This window comes from Hippoglossus stenolepis, chromosome 1 (assembly GCF_022539355.2).
Source record: "Hippoglossus stenolepis isolate QCI-W04-F060 chromosome 1, HSTE1.2, whole genome shotgun sequence".
Taxonomy (NCBI): domain Eukaryota; kingdom Metazoa; phylum Chordata; class Actinopteri; order Pleuronectiformes; family Pleuronectidae; genus Hippoglossus; species Hippoglossus stenolepis.
This window is the reverse complement of record NC_061483.1, coordinates 7,753,077-7,771,128: the sequence shown is the minus strand read 5'-3', so window position 1 is coordinate 7,771,128 and position 18,052 is coordinate 7,753,077. Positions and strand designations below refer to the sequence as shown.

Below are 18,052 nucleotides of genomic sequence, written 5' to 3'. Positions count from 1 at the left end.
ACACTATCTCTTTATCAGTTGTTTATAATTAACTCTGTGGCTTATGTGAACTTCAGACACTGACAATAATGTCAATATGATAAAAGGTAACAATCCGTTCTTCCTGAAACAAATCTATCACTAATCCTCGACCTCTGGGAATTAGAAAATCAGAGGATTTTTAATTTAGTGTTGGATCTGATTAAATGAATGTAGAACTTCCCAGCTTTCTTAGAGGCCACTGTTGAGCAATAGTAGAGTAAACACCTCAGGCTCATTCAACACTGTGATGAACTTTGATCTCAGGAGATACAACAACAAGCACATTTAAAAATTAAAAAGTTTATTTGTTAAAACAAACTGCCTGACAAATTAAAAAGGGTTTACAAAACAAAACTGCTATGAAGTATATATAAACAAACCAAAAAACATTTGAAACAGTGGACATATGAAGTAATTGTGTTTTTAAAACAAAACAAAAGCTCATTGGCGAAAGGGCTGAATGTGGAAGTGTGTTAGAATGACTTCTACAAAAGCTCTAGGCGTTGCGATCGATACGCACGTCAACCTCTCGGCCATTGATCTTGGTTCCGTTCATCATTCTGCAGGCCTTGTCGGCGCTCTCTGCAGAGTCGAATCTCACCGTTCCACAGCCCTTTGACTTCCCGCCCTCCATCTTGATCTCTGCGAACATCACCTGGCCTGCAGAACACGACAAAGAGCAATGGATGAATCTCGAAGCCACAATATCTCACACAGTGTAGATCAGTTAAAGACTGACATCCATGCATCAATGTCAAAAGGGAAATCTTCTGTGAGTGGTATGTTATGAATCATTTTTAAGTTTTTGCACCAGCAGTAAAAACGAGTACTGAGGAAAAGACTTACCGCAGTGACTGAACTTCTCTTTCAGCTTTTGCCAGGTAAGATCATAGGACAGCTGCAACACAGATTTATATTTTAATCCATATAATTATCAAAGGAAAGACAATAACCTACTGGGAAATACAACAGCAGTTAACCTGAACAAAACACAACACTACTACTAATTTGCAGCAATATTACTTATCTTAGTACAGGGAAAGCATAAATTGTGTCACAAAAGGAAACAAAGCACTAAGAAAATGTATTAATCCATGACGTGGTCATTAGGTAAGTGAAGGATTGTAGTTACAGAACCATCTCTAGGACCCTCCACATTCTTAAGTCCCTGTACTAATAAAGGTCTCAGGTGTCAAACCCACACTTACATTTCTCACAAAGATCTGACAGCCTGCTTTGGAGCCAGAGCCTCTGTCGGACATGCCCCCTCCGCCCATGTGGCTCGGCCCCCCGCCTCCATAGCCGCCAAAGCCACGGTTCATGTCCATTCCTGACATGCCCATACGGTCAAAGCCAGAGCCCATACGGTCAGCTGGCATATTGCCCATTCCACCACCTGCAATCAGCAAACACACACACAATGAGAAACTAGTGTTCTGCATATTTTAACAGAGCAGTACATACAGGTTCCAGCACGGTTCTTGTGTAAAGGCTTATCTCACATTTACACATTTTAAAGACAATACCGGCAACAAACTGGCACAGTAAATACATTCTAAAACCTTCAACCATTACGTAGCTGCTCATGAGTTTTGTTGAATAACATGACACTGAGGGGATGTTGTGAAACTGTGCTGACATTCCATTCCTTCAAAGCTGTTACACCGAGTACAATGACACCGTGACATTGTTTATACAGGAGGTGAAGGACTTTGTACCAGTTTGTTCTATTAGTCACCAAACAAACCCCACATGGACAACAGTGATTAAACAGATTAGACAAATTATCTTGTGAACACAAACTACACTTTCTCTGACACTTATTCCATTATGTGTAAAACTGTTTAGATAATGAATAAAACTGAAGAAATTCAATAAAGAAATATAGGTGTTTTTTGATTTATATATAAATAAAATTTGAATTGACTTTGTAAAGCTTAGTTTTTATTGTTCTGCTGTATGTGTGTGGGGACCCAAGATTAGTGTCAGCAATTCAGTGTCCAACCAAATGTGAAATATCCCTGCTCTTCTGAATGTGTTTTTGCAGAATGTTAGATTTTAAAAACGGTCAATAAACATTTGTGATAAAGACTCTGAGTTAAGGCCACAAACGTGTTTGTTAGATCACAGTGACCTTGAGAAATGAAAATAAATCTATAGAGGTAAAAACGTGCTCACTGTATATGATCAAGACAAGATGAAAATGTCTTTTGGGGTTTTCCGGCTTAATTAATCTTGGCCCAAACATGCACATTAAGTGTATTTGCTCTGGTTGGGTACCCAGTCAAATCAATATTATATAGACAGTCAAATGTTACATCACTTGTTGCTTAGTGGATACACATCAGATTTAATGGTTTAAACTCTTTCTATTCCTCATAATTCAACAGCTGTTAATTTCATAATATACGTCCTAGGTAAATAGTCCTTCAGTTGGCCAGATGTCGAACATACCTCAGTGCTCTCAATGCAGATCACTATTCATCACACTACGTGCTCACAGGCTTCATGTTTGGAAACACTGAGCAAGGCCAGTACTTGTGCTGGGGTCATCTTATTGAAGGACAGTCTTTCCAAACACTACACTTCTCATTATGCATCGCCCATTCAGAGAGCTGAGTAAGTTTAATCACCTCATAGTGAACTACTGCTCATTGCTCCTTTTACATGATTTGTGGCGTAGCTGTCAAAGGACAATAAATGATACAGGCTAATAACATTCAAATGTCAACAGTAGTAACAAGGTCTGTGGCTCTGCTAGACAACTGGGTAAAGGACGATATAAAATGGATTTAGAAAAAACTATGGATGGAGTATCTCATGTACCTAATCCAGTCCCCATGTGTCCCATGCCACCACTGCCCATGCCTCCTCCAAAACCTCCACCTAAAAGGAGAGAATGCAAGTCGATGCAGATTAGAGCCATAATACAACAATGTCACAAAAGAAAAAATAAGCATACAATAATGACAGCATAAAAAAACTTAAATTCCTAAAACCTATCATAACTCAAACAAACTGCACAGTGGAACTTGCATAAGCTCCTTTGTGTAACTTTGAAAGGAATTCAGGTCGATCTGTATTAAAAGTATTACTCACCCATTCCTCCAAAGGAATCTCCAAACCCTCGATTCACTGGCATGTCACTGTGGCTGAAGTCTCGATCCATTCCACCCATCCCGGATCGGTACATATCTACACACAAACAAACAAATCAACATCAGACTGAAAGTTACATCAAAGTGCATCTCTGGGTCAACAGTACAACCTCGAACTAAAGCACGTCTCTGCCAAGCAGACGCAAAAGTGCAGTTACCTCCCATCCTGCCAACTGGAGCCATGTCTCTCCCTCCAAAGCCGCCCATGTTGCCCATATTATCCATGCCCCCAAAGCCCCCGCCACCACTCATTCCTGGGAGAAGAAGCACCACGTTTCAACTTCACCCTTCAATCCACAAAAACAAGCACAGACCAGTCTTTCATAAGCAAAACTCAGAAGTGGCAATAGACTTACCTCCTCCGATTCTGTTCATTCCCCCATAACCTGAAGTGTCCATACCTGCGGTGGAAAACGTCAGTCAGGACATACCAACAAACGATTATCATTTTACTTCTTTTAGCTGTGTATTGAAATGTTCTGTGTGTAGTCCGATTATCGAACACTGTGCAGAGGTGCTTTGAGACACAATGACAGTCACGTCCTAACACTTGCAGTATAACAGTCCTGGGTTTCAGGTTTGCTCATCTTATCTCTTTAACCCAGATTGTCACTGCTGCAGGGTCAGAAGAGGAGCCACATAAATGCCAGCAAAGGGCTGACTGTTCGTTTCAGAATGATGTTGCTTAATTCCGCCGTGTGTGTCGACCTCATTTGCAACCTATAGTGTACGCAATATTTAACTAAACATAACAAAAAAATACTTGGAGGTCACTCACCTCCAGGCCCCATGGAGCCCATGCCTCCTCCACCACTGATGCGGGTGGAGTTTATTGGCTGCCCACCTGGCCCCAGTCCCATGCCAATACCACCTAGTCCCCCTACACACAAAATACACAAGTGAAAAGTTTTAGAGCTGCAGAATGTATAGTAGAGTGGATTTCATACCCTAGGAGAATTTATACATGATCAAACATGCTAGTGACATTTATTGTAATACGCATTGGTTGAAAATTCGGGGCACTTAAAGTAAAAGAACCATGAACCTTATCAGCAATGCACTGACCCTCACGAATGGAAGAAGTAAAGCTCAGAGCATATTTTATGCCGTCGGGTAGAACAGGTGTTATTTATTCACTCGTGTGGCAGGCTGTTAAATTTATGGGATATTTCCACATCTTATTTTGGTGTGCTGAGATCTTCATTTCAGTGCAGACATCCGACCTTCGGCCATTAACAAAGCTACAACTCAACCTGACTGGCAGGTCTATTATGAGCTTTCACGAGAAAACTATTACTACACTGTTCAACCACTGCATGAAGCAACATTTTATACAATTAAAAAAAGCCCTATAAAGAAATTGTTCCTCAAATAGGTTTGTTTAATGTTTAACTGCAATTGCAACCATTTCTTTTATCATGTCTTTATGTGTCAAGCAGTGTGCAGATAACAGACAACAGGACAATAATTGTCCGACAAGTAGGAAAAACCTGCAAGCCACTTTGTATTTAATCTTATTAGCCTTCTGCTTCAAGACCGAACCTGGGATTTTCTAATATGACTAAAATATCTATAAAATGTTATCAACATTTGTTTGTTTGGGATTATGCCTCTTACACTGACAACATCCACGTTCAATTCACCGAAATTATTTCTTTGGATCTGATTTTATAATCCGACCGGGTGATAGCCGAGTACTCACTTGGTAACTGAGGTGATTTTTCTACTTGACAGAAATCTTCAGGTGGGAGAGATTTTTCATCCTGTAAAAGATCACAGCAAATGTTTTGATTCTTTACATTTTCTGTACAAGTTATGAAAAGTTAAACAACAAAAAGTCACATACCATTTTGACATGCATCTGTCTATCAAAAAGCATCTGTCCATTGAACATGGCTGAGTTCAGAGTCAAGGAGAAGGTCACAGTGAAATTCTTTAGTATTTGCTTTGTGTGCTTTTTCTATGATTTCTTCTTGGTGTTGGTTTTGAAAGGATACATATGGCCTGCACCGCCTCCAGTGATTGCTCAAATGTCACGGTTCCCATCCCGCGGCTCTTTCCATCTTTATCCTCCTTTACATCTGCTCGTTTCACTACGCCTGCCATGCAAAACACCTCCTTTAGCTTCTTCCAGCCCACCTTGAAATCCAGCTGTGTAAAATAAAACAAAAAACAGAGACCATTATTTTCAATCAAGCTGAAAAATCATGACGACATACTTGAAAGTTGTGTTGATCAGTGTCCTCACATTGGCCACAAACACTGTGGTGCCCAGCCGCCCGGCCTGCAGCCCATGGATGACCTCAGGTGGGATGTTGGGGTTGTTGGCGATGGAGGGTGGGACGTTCATCCCACCAGGCCCCATGTCCTGTCCACGACTTCCCTGTTGACCTCCCATGCGTTGCAGCACACGCCGGGCATGTTCCCCATCAGGGTCCTATTAAGATAGAAAACAAAACAGGAAAATATTACGACTTTGACTTTGTAAAGGTTGTACAACTTATAATACACAATTGTATAATTATTTGGTGGTTTTACTGTCTCCATCATATTGTTACAGACTTAAATGTGGATCATCATCTGTCAGGAAGTATTTCAGTGTATAATAAGAGGAAGAAAATTGATGCGTTTCAATAATATATGGATCTCACTTTGAATTTTGCTACAATCATTCAACTTTGTTTTGTTCCCACCTCCTTGATGTTGAGTGGCCTTCCATTCAGGTCATGCTTATTCATAGATAATATCGCCTTCTTCACAAACTCCTCATCTTTGAACTCCACCACACTGTTGAATCAGGAAAAAAAATGAGTCCATGCAGAGACAAGTACAAGATAAATAATTATTTGTTTGAGAAAAACGCTCAGTTACTTACCCACAACCCTAACCACACAGCATCATTGGAGTCCAGGTAGCAGACACATCCAAAGTTTAAGGAGTGAACAAATTACAGTTAAAATCAAGACAAAGCACAAGAACATCATATATTTTATACATCAACATGTCTAGTTTCCTTTAGTGCATGTTGGCCATATTTTGCCCACTGACTTGAGCCAGCAGTTTTTGGTTGTGTTTAATTTACAAGCTAGAAACAGTAATGTTAACAATACATATAATCTAAATAATAAACCAACGAGAATTATTTTAATTTTCTTTAAGTTTTAATAAAAAAATCATCTGGCACTTACAGTTACCTATGCACTGCAATTTACCTGAAATATTTTTTGAACTGGACACAAAAACAAGGATGAAAATTTAAAAAGCATTAACATAGTTAGGATTAACTAGTTTAACCACAGCAATAAAAATGGTGTGGCTCAACTTTACATTTATTGTATACAATTTTGGCATTTAATAAAAAAAAAAACACTACAGGATGACGACTGTTATGTTCCTCTGAAGCGAGAGCTGTGCCATAGAACAGAATTGTAAAAGTAAGATTTTGAGACATGAGGGTCAATCAATAAGACAAATCAAACAACCCACATTTCCCTTTGGAAAAAGGCCAAACAGACAAACTTTTAAACCAATTGATATGACAACAACAAAAGCAAAAGTGTACTCTTGAGATGAGTTCATTAGGCTACTTTTCCAAAAATCAACAGGACATCTCCCTTTCAAAGGAATATCAATCATTAGCCATCTATCAGGTTCTAAACACAACCTACAGTATCACCAATTCAGTAACAGTGAGACCCAAAGGATCAGAACCTAAAAGAGCACTTGATTAATGAGAGCCTGCTGAGGGCATTTAAAACCTCGTGCAGCAAGTTGGCCACATCACTTACCCTTGACTTTCCTTCTGCATCCTTAAAGAGCTCCACGTATGTAACCTCACCAACTACATGAGACATACAAAGGAAAAATACCAAAAGAACAAAGGAATTTAAGTCACCAAGTCTTCAAGTCGCCGTTGGCCTTGGCAATGCCGCTACAGATGGAGATGTCCCATTAATGATCAACAGTCAGCCCAGACCAACATTCCACCAGACAACACCATGCCTTTCTGGGCAGTGACTGAGACACCCAAAGGCCAAGGCCAGAGAGAAACACAGCTACGTTAAACCTGGGAAATTCAGAAGACTTCAACATGATCAGTTTGTCAAAAGATTCCATTCATGGCAGTTGAAAGTTTTACAGCTGCCCTTTGACCTTTCAAAAGGCTTCTTGAAACCCTCATGATTCAGAAAGTAAAACATTGCAATATTTTCATTCATAAGATTCACCTTTCAAAAGATACAACAAAAACATTCAACAATCAATTCTACGACTGGTTTGAGGTTACATTTTGGAGCTGACGATGCCATTTAACAAGTAACAATAGAACTAGGTTCATCTCACAGACATATCAGCCCAGACTAATTTAGTGTCCATCCAAAAGAATTAATTAAAACTCCAATGACCTAATATCACACTATGTTGGTTCCCTACTTTCTGCACTTAATACATCCAGAGAAAAACTACAAACTAATTGACTACAACTAGAAACAGAATGCTCTATCTGAAAATAAGCGAAAAAGGGTGAAGAACTTCTACTCAGCTGAAGAGATAGAGAGAAGGGGAGACACATCCCGTCACCAGGGACTTTACCTTTCTCACGCATTAGATCTTTAATTGCCTGCCACTTCATATCATAGGGGATATTGCTGATGAACACTCGGTTTCTATGAGCAGTCTTCTTTTCTCTTTCTCCACTACTATGTTTTTCTTTGTAGGGATGATAGCGGTTTCCTCTTCTGTTCAGAGAAGACTTCTCTTTACCATCCTGGTTCTCTTTGGGGGCCTTAGATTCTTCCCCATCCCTGTAAAACGACACAAAGAGGCACGTCAGCACACAGCCCATCTCAAAACCACATTGGAAAATGTGTTTCCTTGTTTAAAAAAAGAAATATAAAAGAACCTTCTCTCCCGTCCACAGGAACACATGTTTGTGAGTCTGCTTGTCTCTGTTGCTGTGTTTAAATATGTGTCTCATAAACTCCAGACCGAAACAAACAAACAAACACAAAGCAAACCCCAAGCACTGCACGGGTCCCAAGAACGCACTGTAGTCTTTATAAGTTTCAATAAACTTAATGCAACACCAGTGTTAACCATTACAGCACAACAACAACATATGTCGGAAGAATAACTTTAAAGCACGTTGCAATAGATTCCAGCCTCTCTTTTTGGATGCATTTGAAGGCTAATCTACAAATTGGTTCATTGATGTTACCATGGCCCATTTCAGACATGACCTGCAGCCTCGCACTCCGACGTTTGCGTTGACACGTGCACCTCCTCGGGAGAAAATACGGAGGATCTGCGGAGTTCTGTGCAAGTCTGAAAGCAGCTCACTTCTGGCATTTGTTTTAATCCGGAACATTGCTCAATGGGTGCTCTTTAAACTTTGACAATACCTCCTCGGTTATGTCCATCAACTCTATTCTTGTCATTCATGTGACAAGTATTTAACAAATTGCAGAAGTTGTATTTGATGAGCATGGACGCTGCAATGGATTTCAGTAAAAACTACCTTTTTTTAAACATCCTTCCATACAAAATGAATGGATCATCACTATGAAAATGACTTCGCTATTAAGCTGCATGATGAAATAAATAAAAAATAAACGGGTCTACATTTGTATTCTGAACTTTGTATGGACGAACACTAAGACACCTCCACATGAATCACAGTGGGACAACATTAGTTTACCTGATTTAGACATTTGATAAATTATCTACTGAGACTTTCTAAAGTTTTTTTTTTAATATTGTAAAGTTAATTGTATTTAATCAGGAGAAGCTGTGTGAATAGAAGAGAACAGGTTTGCGTTAGCTAGCATAGCTCATTAGCCATTTTCAACGAGCAGTGCGGCGTCTGCGGCTAAATTAACATTGTTGTTAGCTTAGCACAATGACACGAACAGCTGTGATTAAAACAAAACAGGGGTGCTAACGCTAGCTGTCGTCTGAAAACAAGTGTCACCGAGTTAAGATGTCTAACTAGCTAATTAAATCAGTGCAACCCGGTGGTTTAACGGACGCTAGCTAGCTTGAGCTAAAGCAAAACACCTCCGAGGCTAGCTCCCGGTGGAAGATTCATCCAGTGCGTCGTGTTTTTGTCGTGAAATAAAGAACCGGCCACAGGAAACAAATGGAGATTTAATATCGCAGCGATGGCGTCGTGTTAGCTGCGACCCTCACATCCAGCACGCAGGTATTTATCGGCGGCCGTGGAGGCTTTACCGCCCGACAATACCTAGCAATACCCGGACTCCATTTTAGCTAACCCTGCTAACGGCTGCACGGACGGGACTCCGCCGTGTTCACTCACGTCTTCACCCCGTTGGGAGTCTCCTCCTGGGACGTCTCGTCGGTTTCGGACGGGACGGACGCGGTGGATTCTTCTTGCTTCGGTTCCTCCTCGTCGAGAGCCGGAACATCTGCCATGTTGAAGGTTTGCTGGTCGCCCATCGCCGCAAGATGCCCCCGACGCTACGCAGTTCAAAATGTGCAGAGGAGATCTGCGCCGCCTACGCGAGACTTGGGAGCTGTTGCTAGGCAGCCCCGCGAGAACAGAGAGGAGCAACTCGACTTCCGGGCGGGATTCAGGCGCCAATATAAATACCGATGTCAGGGAGTTAAACCATTAAAATACAAACATGTTGGGAAATAGTCAATGATTCCCAAGATGTTGTTAGAAAAACCCTCAAAGACTTTAATAGAGGATTTTACAGTTTATCCATTAACTTAAAGAGATACAAAAAAAATGAAAATTCACTCGTTATCTACTCGCCACGATGCCAAAGCAGGGCTGGGTGAAGTGTCTGAGTCCACAAAACACTTCCTGCAGCCAAATCCAATATAATTGAAGTAAATGGTGACTGATTCTTCAAATGTAAAAAAAAAACCAACAGAAAAACTTCCATAACATGGATCCATACTGCTGCATTAACTGGAGCTATATCGGGCGTTCTTGCGAGAACTGCAGCAGTAACTAGTAAGATGATATCAGAGGACATTTAGGTTAAAAACATTGTGTAAATGACGCTGTTATGAGTCTAATTTGAGTGTCGGGGCTTCCGGACACTTGGATAACACCTGATGTTTTCTTACGTTCAAAGAAGTGGTCGCCATCTACTTCAAAACACTATAAGTATATATATAAAAAAGTTATTGCTATGAATAAAAAGAAAACACAAATACACTAAATACATAGAATTTGAATAAAAGTAAAAAATGTGTTCTTGCATTGTTTAGTCAGTCAAATAAAAGTTTTCATATCCGCACATTTCACCAAACATCAAATGCTGATAGCGATGTGTCTGTGAAAGACTCACATCAACCGATATATGAGTCAGGCTTTGGTTTATTTGAAAAGATTGAATACATGATCGCTTTTAGATTAGCAGGTAATTTCAGGGGTCAGTTAAGTGAATAAGAGAACTGACTGTTTCTGATTAAAGCTTCTGATCCTTCGAAGCCACATCAACATCTCTCTATCGCAGTAAAACAGTTTGATCCATGAGCGCAACAGAGCCTGAAGATTTCTACCAGCACCAGTGAGCCCCTGCATATAATCTACAAATGTTGGTAACCTAATGATATATTGCCACAGCTATTGTACAGTGTGTATTTGCTTTCTAATTTTACAGACTCGCTCATGAAGAAATACAAGTAATACATATAACCTACAATATTCTAGGCAGCACACCCACAGTGTCAGACAGTAAAAGTCCTGCCTCATTGATTGTAATACAGAGCCAAGCCAGTTCATCATTCCTGAAACTATTGATTGATACACTTTTATTCCACTGGAGGAATCATTTCATTTTCTTTTGTACAATACGCCTCAACATTTGTAGAGAACCGGCTCGGGGCGTCTGTGCAGATGCCACAACAGAAAGTTGATTACATTGACAAAAGTTGACACGTACAATAAATTCCCATTACATCATCATATATGAAAATGGGATATTGTGCCACTTTAATATTGAATTTCCACAATAAAGTAGACCTGATATATGAATCCTAAATTCCTTCGCAGCAGTTACAGTGATGCAGTAAATTTCAAGCAGCAGACCACATTTGTAGCTTTTTTATCTTTTTGTAGCTGCCAGACTCCGCCTTTGGATCTGATTACTCACAATCTGTGCCCAGAAGACGTCTTTGCTGTGAGTTCCTTGGAAACACTCCAGACTGAAATATCATCCACTTGAAATATAAAATTGTGTTCACAACAAACCAAGCAAAAACACAATAGGAATTGTAACTGTGTCTTTTTGTCAAGCAACAACTCAGTCAAACTGCAAAACCCACAAGTTATGACAATATTAATTCGGTGTTTATTTACAGTGTGAATACAACAAAATAGCACAATATAAATCTGGTAGTAAATTTGGGTGTGTGATTCGGCTGTCGCTATAGCTTTGTGAAGACCTTGAGCTTATCTCTCACATTAGGATATGCATAATGCGACACAGTGCTGTGATATGGAGTTATTAACATTAAAGGGTGTGTTGTGAGAGCAGTTCATAGAATCACAGTTTTACAGTTCTCCGTATCAGTTTTACTTATCATCTGCTGTCTGACAGATAAAAGTCTAATAATCTTTATCCTTATGTCCTAAGGACAATGTTTATGCTAATATTCTCTATGCAACACGTTCAGATTGTCTCAGGAGTCAAAGCAGTCCAAAGCATATGAGCACACCCTCACACATAAGTAAAAGCACAAGTGATAAAGTTAATTCAGCAAAAATTCATTTTCACATCTGACAGTCAATTTACTGTAATGGATTCAAAACAATGACAAGCAATTCACACTATCTGTAACTCGACCTCATCACTAATGGCCACACGCTGCTGTGCTATGACCCAATAGTTTTCCATTTTGACCTTGTCTTTTAAATGGACGTGAGGGCAATGCCAGAAAATGAAAACGATATCGTTGTCTAAATTATGTGCCATCTCCTCATCTAATTTACAAGAGCTGTCCTTGAACTAAATGTGAAATAAAACTGTATTTGTGAGTAGCTGACACAGTTGTGCCGCATGACCTTACTCTACCCAAATATAGCAAGTATTTTACAATACAGCAAGATTAGTGACTGTTACTGACACAAGAAAAAGGGACGTTCTAAAAAATACGACATAAAACTTGAAGTGAAAGTAAATAAGAAGGAGCTGATTCACCTTTGGAGATTATCTATCAGGAATGTTCCAGCTGTTTACAAGAGAAATGGGTAAAAATTAACCACTTCTAAGTCTTGAATTATTGCACATCCCCCAGCAGTGATGACCATCGCCCTCATGGCATGTTTTTTCTATCCTTATCCGACTCACTGCACCACTCTGACAAACACGTCTGAAATAATTTGCACTACAACACAGATTCCTCACTGCTGCATTCTGTCACGATGTGCAATCAGATCCCTCCGATTGTTTTCCTGCACAATATTGCTTTTTTATTCACTTCAGTCTAAATCTATTTAAATATCTGTCCCTTCTCCTCCAGCATGAGCAGGGAGCTTGCATCTGTAAGCCTGCAAACAGAGGAGCTAATTCAAGTTGACCACAGCAAACTGCATCAATTAAAAACCCTACACCACCAAAAGCAGGAGGACGGTGCTGCGCTGGACCAAAAATACCATTGCAGCAGCATTTACTGGCTGGGAGCAGTGAGAGGCAGCATTTCTCCTGCTGGCCAAGCCATGATATTCCTGTCAGATTTGTGTGGAGTCATTTTAAGAAGAGCCAAATAAAGCCGGGGAGGGGGAGAATGAAGAGGGGAGGAAAAAGAAGAAGGGGGCGAATCGCTTGTTTGTGCTGCTGCATCTGTCGTGGTGTTGCTGAGGGGTAGTGTTATGAATGAGTGAGGCAGCACAGCAGCTGAGTGAGACTAACAAGTGGTTGCCATGCAGCAGGAGCAAGCGTGCGTGCTTCTGGAGGGAGAGACAGAGAAACAGAATGATAATGAGTAGGAGGCAGCAAGTGAAGGGAGCATGAGGAGAGGAGATGTATCTCAGAGAAGGGAGACCTATCATAGCTGGATCCAGCCTCTCCCTCGCTTCCCCGGTTCTCTCTCTTCAGCTTTTTGTTGAGATGAGGGGTTAGCTGGACACGTCCGGCATGCAATGGCAATCTGTGAACTAATGGATATATGTCTGGGAGCTCCAGGACGGAGGAGTTGCTCGCAAGGAACAGCAGCAACAGGTCTGTAAGGATGGAACGATAATGACGGTGAGGCACCTGCATTTTCTGTCTCACACAGAATCTGTCATTGCAGTCTCTCCTGTCTCTTTCACCCTACGTTACTCCCTCTCTCCCCTGTCTCTCTCCCCCTCTCTCTCTCACCATGCACACTTTGTGCAGTGTCCTCCTCATCATTCTACTTCCTTCTCCCTTGTCTGACATCTCTCTGTTCATTCCCCTGTCTGTATGTGTCCTCCCTCTCACATCCCATGTCCCCCCCTCTCCATTCCTCTCACTTGAGCCACCTGCTACTTGTGTTCATGTGAAGGATTTTGGGGGGATAAAGAATGACAGGGGCAGATTTCCACTTGTGTGACCACACCAATTTTGTGATTATGTTTTGTCAATCACTGTGGCTTTCCTGTCTAATGGAGTTACGCTGTCTGGCAGGCATCTGCTCACACGCAACAGGTAGAGATCCCTCTCCTCTAAAGCAAACATGCATCACATGTGTGTGAGATGTGACGTTTTTACATTGATACCTGCTACTGCTTTGCCTTTGTTTATCAGCCGGTTATGCACTGCGACACAATGTAATTCCAAGCAGACTTAAAGGAATGCAGTCATGGCTTTGGCTCGTATTCCTGAACCTGGTTTCCTGCAGTCCCTCTCAGTCCTCTGCTCATGTTTTCTTTTTGTAATTTTATTTTTGCATCATTATTCAGAGGGGGAGTGTGTGAGAGAGACAGAGAGAGAGAGAGAGAGAGAGAGAGAGAGAGAGAGAGAGAGAGAGATCGAAGTCTCTGGACATCTGTTTGATAGCACACTCAAAAGAGGCTATTTATAGATACCTGTAACCCTGCTTATTTAACTGTGTGTATTCCCTCTCACACATCTGCACCCCTTATTTCTCTCAGCGTGTGCATGAAGTGCGATGATATTTACATGGGTTGATTAGACGGATCCTCTCTGCACAAGAGACTGGAGACAGCACTAATCTGAAGCCGTCATGTAATCTCTGCCCAGGTAACATGCAGGCTTCTAAGCGCCTGACCCTATCGGAGGAAAGATGAGGCGCCTAGATGTTGGTTTGCCATGTTTAGCGTCCACTACAACCACTCCCTTGCTGCCATGAGCGGAAACGACATGATGGCGCACTCCCTGACTCTGGAGCAGAAGACAGCGTTTGCCTTCGTGGGGATGCTCCTGGTGTTCCTGGGGCTGCTGATAGTCAGATGTTTCAGGATCCTGCTGGACCCCTACAGCAGCATGCCCTCCTCCAACTGGGCCGACGGCATCGAGGGGCTGGAGAAAGGGACGTTTGAGTACGCCCTCACTTAACACAGGGACACACACATCCACAGATGTCCATCACGAACAGAAATGCCTATAGACACACACGTATGCATACTCGCGGACGCAAATAGCGCTTGCTTGCACACACGCAAACACAAGTAAGCCGCAGCCCCACACAACCATCGCTCCTGACACCGACGCACCATCAAGAAATCTCTCTGTGACAGACTGAAGCTGTGTGTGTTGTTCAATGTGTGTGCGTTGTTAGTTCAGAGCCAGTGTGTGAGTCTCTCGACTGTACGTGGCTACGTGTCTGTTGTGTGTGTGTGTGTGTCTGACCAAGTGTGCGACAGATGCTGTGACATACTCTCTGCCTTTCTGCCAGGGTGGTGTGCATTTCAGATCATGGATTTACACGGAAATGACTGGAGGCCCCTTTAACCCATGCCCTCAAGATGAATGTCTGTATCAGAGGTGGATGTGGAGGTGGATGCTTGTGGGACGGGCTGGAGAATCAGGGGTGCAGTGGGATTACTCAGACACAGTTTGAAGACTCAGGGACAGGATTCCTCATCATGGGAAACAGAGCGGTTCCACCTCTGCACAGCAAAGCTCTTCTGCACAAGATTGTATACTATACGGTTGGATACAGGGTATTATTTTCAATTTCCTGCTATGTGGACTAATCAAATCCAATCTGTTGGTGATCCAAAGGGATGCTGCTGCTGCTGCTGTGTGTGTGTCTACAGATTGGTCCTTTCCGTGGTGTCTTGCAGCGAAAAGGCAACTGAACAAACTGTGATTTGCGTTACGGCGTTACAGCGTCTAAATGATGCAAAAACAACTCTGCTAGAGTTTGTACTGCTGCTGGTTTTGAATGATGCTACACTGTATGTTGCCAAAATTACATGTCTGAGTGAAAGAAAAAAAAATTGTTTACTCTCGACGGTACGTCCGCAAAGACATATGACGACGATGCTGATTCATGGACTGTCTGAAGGTTGGCTGATGCAGTCAAGCCAAAGAACTTTCGAGGGAAATGAGGATCCGAGACTTGGAGGAACTCTCCCTCTCTCTCTCTCTTCCAGCGCTGCTAGTTTTGTAATGACAAGGAGAAACTCTCACCGCCTGTCTGCAGAGGAAAAAGGTCACCCGGAAAACAGGGGTGGGATGTATGTCAGCGCCGCACGTGGACACCTTCTTCCTCCTACTCTCAGCCATCCGCGCCCATTCACACCTGCTCTCTTCCCTTCCCACACAGAGGAGGACGGGACTTTACAGAGATTCTGTGATGCAGCAGACTGGTCAAAGTCTTGAGTGTTCCTTTGCTAATTTTCTACAGTCTACGGTTTCTCCTTAGTGCTGTGACTCTGCCTTACTGTGACCTTCAATGGGTTTATGTGCCTTCATCTAGAAACATTAGAGCACCTGTTTGTGTGTGTGTGAGTGAGTGGATGTGTGTGGGCGTGCATGTGGCATATCATGATGACCGACAGTGCATCTTGTGACCTGTTGCTTGCTCAGCTGGTGGTAGAGATTTCTTGTTGATATAGATTTGATTCAATGATGTGAAATAAATAGAATTTCTTCACTTTAAAACATCGTTGGGTCTCTTTGCAATGTGTGGAGGACGTGAACTAAAGAAAACAAGATGCTGGAGGTGACAGTCCGACGTCCCTGCGGCAACAAACGACGATAAAGAAGTAGGGAGAGATGGAGAAAAAGAGGCGAACAGACTAGTAGATTCTTATACAGTCTACATGTATGTTAATATGCAGGGATGGCGTAGAGACAGAATTGGGCTAATGCTGCAGCAGTGAGCGATACACACAGACATCCACTGACAGTCTTGTGTGACAGAGCAGGTCTTGATCTGCAAGGCCTTCCGCTCTCAGAGGCCAGGCCGGCGTGCACACCTCCCACGGTGCACATCAATCGTCAGGAATTCAATCATTATTGCACCATTATCTCTGCCACCTGTGTGACATCCTTATCTGAGATCTATTTTCAGTGGGGAAAAAAACACTGCCTTTTTCCTCCTCAGCCTAAGGGCCGACTAACTCGGGGGTTATAAATCTATAAAATCTCAACAAATTTTCCTGTGTTGCAATGTATTTTCATATCTCACTGCAAAGTCATGTTGTTGGCTGTATTTAGAATTCCATAAAACACATAAAACACCAAGAGACAACGATCTTTGTCTTTGCAAACAAGAGGAAACAAAGACTTTCAAAAAGGGCCCATGCACATTTACAGTTACACCGATCATGTCCTTACATTCTTCTGCATGTCACCGAAAAAATAGGTATCAGGAATAATATTGATCAGGAATATTCATCTTTTGTTACTTTCCTTTACAGGAAGTCGGACCTGAGAGCTTAAAGGATCATTAGAATGGGACTAATGAGTAAGCCAGTGAACCTTAGGTTTTCACAATCAATCATTAGTTTTATTACTCGTGGTCTTCGGACTTCGCAGGCTATGTTCGTGATTTGTTGTGATAAGATGACAGATATAATAACCTGTGACCAACACTGTCCAACCAACTCTGAATGTGCAGTAATCTACATTTAATGCTACTTTCAGCAGAGTAATTTAAACAAAAAAATTACATGAGGCGATCGGGTCAGTGAAGATCGGTCATTCTGTAGCAAATGTTTTCATCGTTTTTCTATTTGAGAGAATCTATTTTATGCTTAAGCCGCTATGTAACTTCATTTCTTTTTCATACTTTACAAACACGATTTTCAGCGTCTACAAATCTGAAGCCTGAGCCGAGGCTGCGTTTGAATTTACAGTTGGACTTTAATGTGTTGAGAAGCTCTGCAGGCCTGTGCTAAGAGGTGGGAGTTACCGAGACATACATTCATGTTTTATAATAGTTATTAATGATTATAAATCTATTAGGTTTAATCATTTACTCCTAATAGACTCTAAACTTCACTTCACCGTGAGCTAATTTGCTCGCTTCTGGTTTACTTTCTTTCTGTTATATTTGCTTATATCCCAGTGGATATTTCTTTACAACATGTAAAATTAAATGTTTCATTATTATTTTGAGAATAGGGCCCGTGACAGTGCAGGCCACAGTTAATTGGTGATATTTCATTTCATTCATTTCTAATTCACAATTAATACAACTATCAGGCCGACACTACCTGGACTGGGCCAATAGCTGATATGAGTTGTAGGACAACCCACAGTTTTATTTATTGTACCTCTTAAAGATATACTATCAGGGACCCTGTCTGTCGGGATCTGTGTTTTTGTGCTTAATCGCCTTTTTTGTCTCACATTGCAGTGAGCAGAGCAAAGTTTGATAAACGCTGCAGAGGGATTTTTTCTTCCACCTCCTTTGAGCCCTTTGGACATTAACTAGAGTGCTTTTCCTCTTGATCTCTG

General features: G+C 41.6%; 2 protein-coding genes across 4 annotated transcripts; one reads left to right on the top strand and one right to left on the bottom strand.

The window, feature by feature from the left end:
- Positions 1 to 321: 321 nt before the first annotated feature.
- On the bottom strand, positions 322 to 9,740 carry myef2 (myelin expression factor 2). Of its 2 annotated transcripts, XM_035164865.2 has the most exons (17): positions 9,496 to 9,739; positions 7,770 to 7,981; positions 6,968 to 7,020; positions 6,055 to 6,062; positions 5,873 to 5,966; positions 5,428 to 5,616; positions 5,177 to 5,330; positions 5,026 to 5,075; positions 4,882 to 4,942; positions 3,958 to 4,059; positions 3,536 to 3,580; positions 3,338 to 3,433; positions 3,121 to 3,216; positions 2,848 to 2,907; positions 1,230 to 1,417; positions 868 to 919; positions 323 to 681 (listed from the first exon to the last, which is right to left on the bottom strand). In XM_035164865.2, the coding sequence occupies exons 1-17, from the start codon at positions 9,633 to 9,635 to the stop codon at positions 518 to 520; spliced, it is 1,764 nt and encodes a 587-aa protein (XP_035020756.1). In that variant the 5' UTR covers positions 9,636 to 9,739; the 3' UTR covers positions 323 to 517. The 2 variants fall into 2 exon arrangements, with proteins under 2 accessions (XP_035020762.1, XP_035020756.1); XM_035164871.2 differs by lacking the exon at positions 3,338 to 3,433 and having other exon boundaries at positions 322 to 681; positions 9,496 to 9,740.
- Positions 9,741 to 12,906: 3,166 nt separating this feature from the next.
- ctxn2 (cortexin 2) lies at positions 12,907 to 16,075 on the top strand. Of its 2 annotated transcripts, none has more exons than XM_035158847.2 (2): positions 12,907 to 13,402; positions 14,381 to 16,075. In XM_035158847.2, exon 2 carries the CDS (start codon positions 14,450 to 14,452, stop codon positions 14,693 to 14,695), a length of 246 nt encoding a protein of 81 aa, XP_035014738.1. In that variant the 5' UTR covers positions 12,907 to 13,402; positions 14,381 to 14,449; the 3' UTR covers positions 14,696 to 16,075. The 2 variants fall into 2 exon arrangements, with proteins under 2 accessions (XP_035014738.1, XP_047196431.1); XM_047340475.1 differs by lacking the exon at positions 12,907 to 13,402 and adding an exon at positions 13,458 to 13,825.
- Positions 16,076 to 18,052: the final 1,977 nt, after the last annotated feature.

Excerpts from the sequence above, each read along its gene's own strand:
- myef2 (XM_035164865.2), bottom strand. The coding sequence starts at position 9,635 with ATGGGCGACCAGCAAACCTTCAACATGGCAGATGTTCCGGCTCTCGAC. Across the intron at positions 3,581-3,957 it reads GGGCTCCATGGGGCCTGGAG|GTATGGACACTTCAGGTTAT; the intron begins GTGAGTGACCTC and ends TTTCCACCGCAG. Across the intron at positions 2,908-3,120 it reads AGATTCCTTTGGAGGAATGG|GTGGAGGTTTTGGAGGAGGC; the intron begins GTGAGTAATACT and ends CTCTCCTTTTAG.
- ctxn2 (XM_035158847.2), top strand. The coding sequence starts at position 14,450 with ATGTTTAGCGTCCACTACAACCACTCCCTTGCTGCCATGAGCGGAAAC.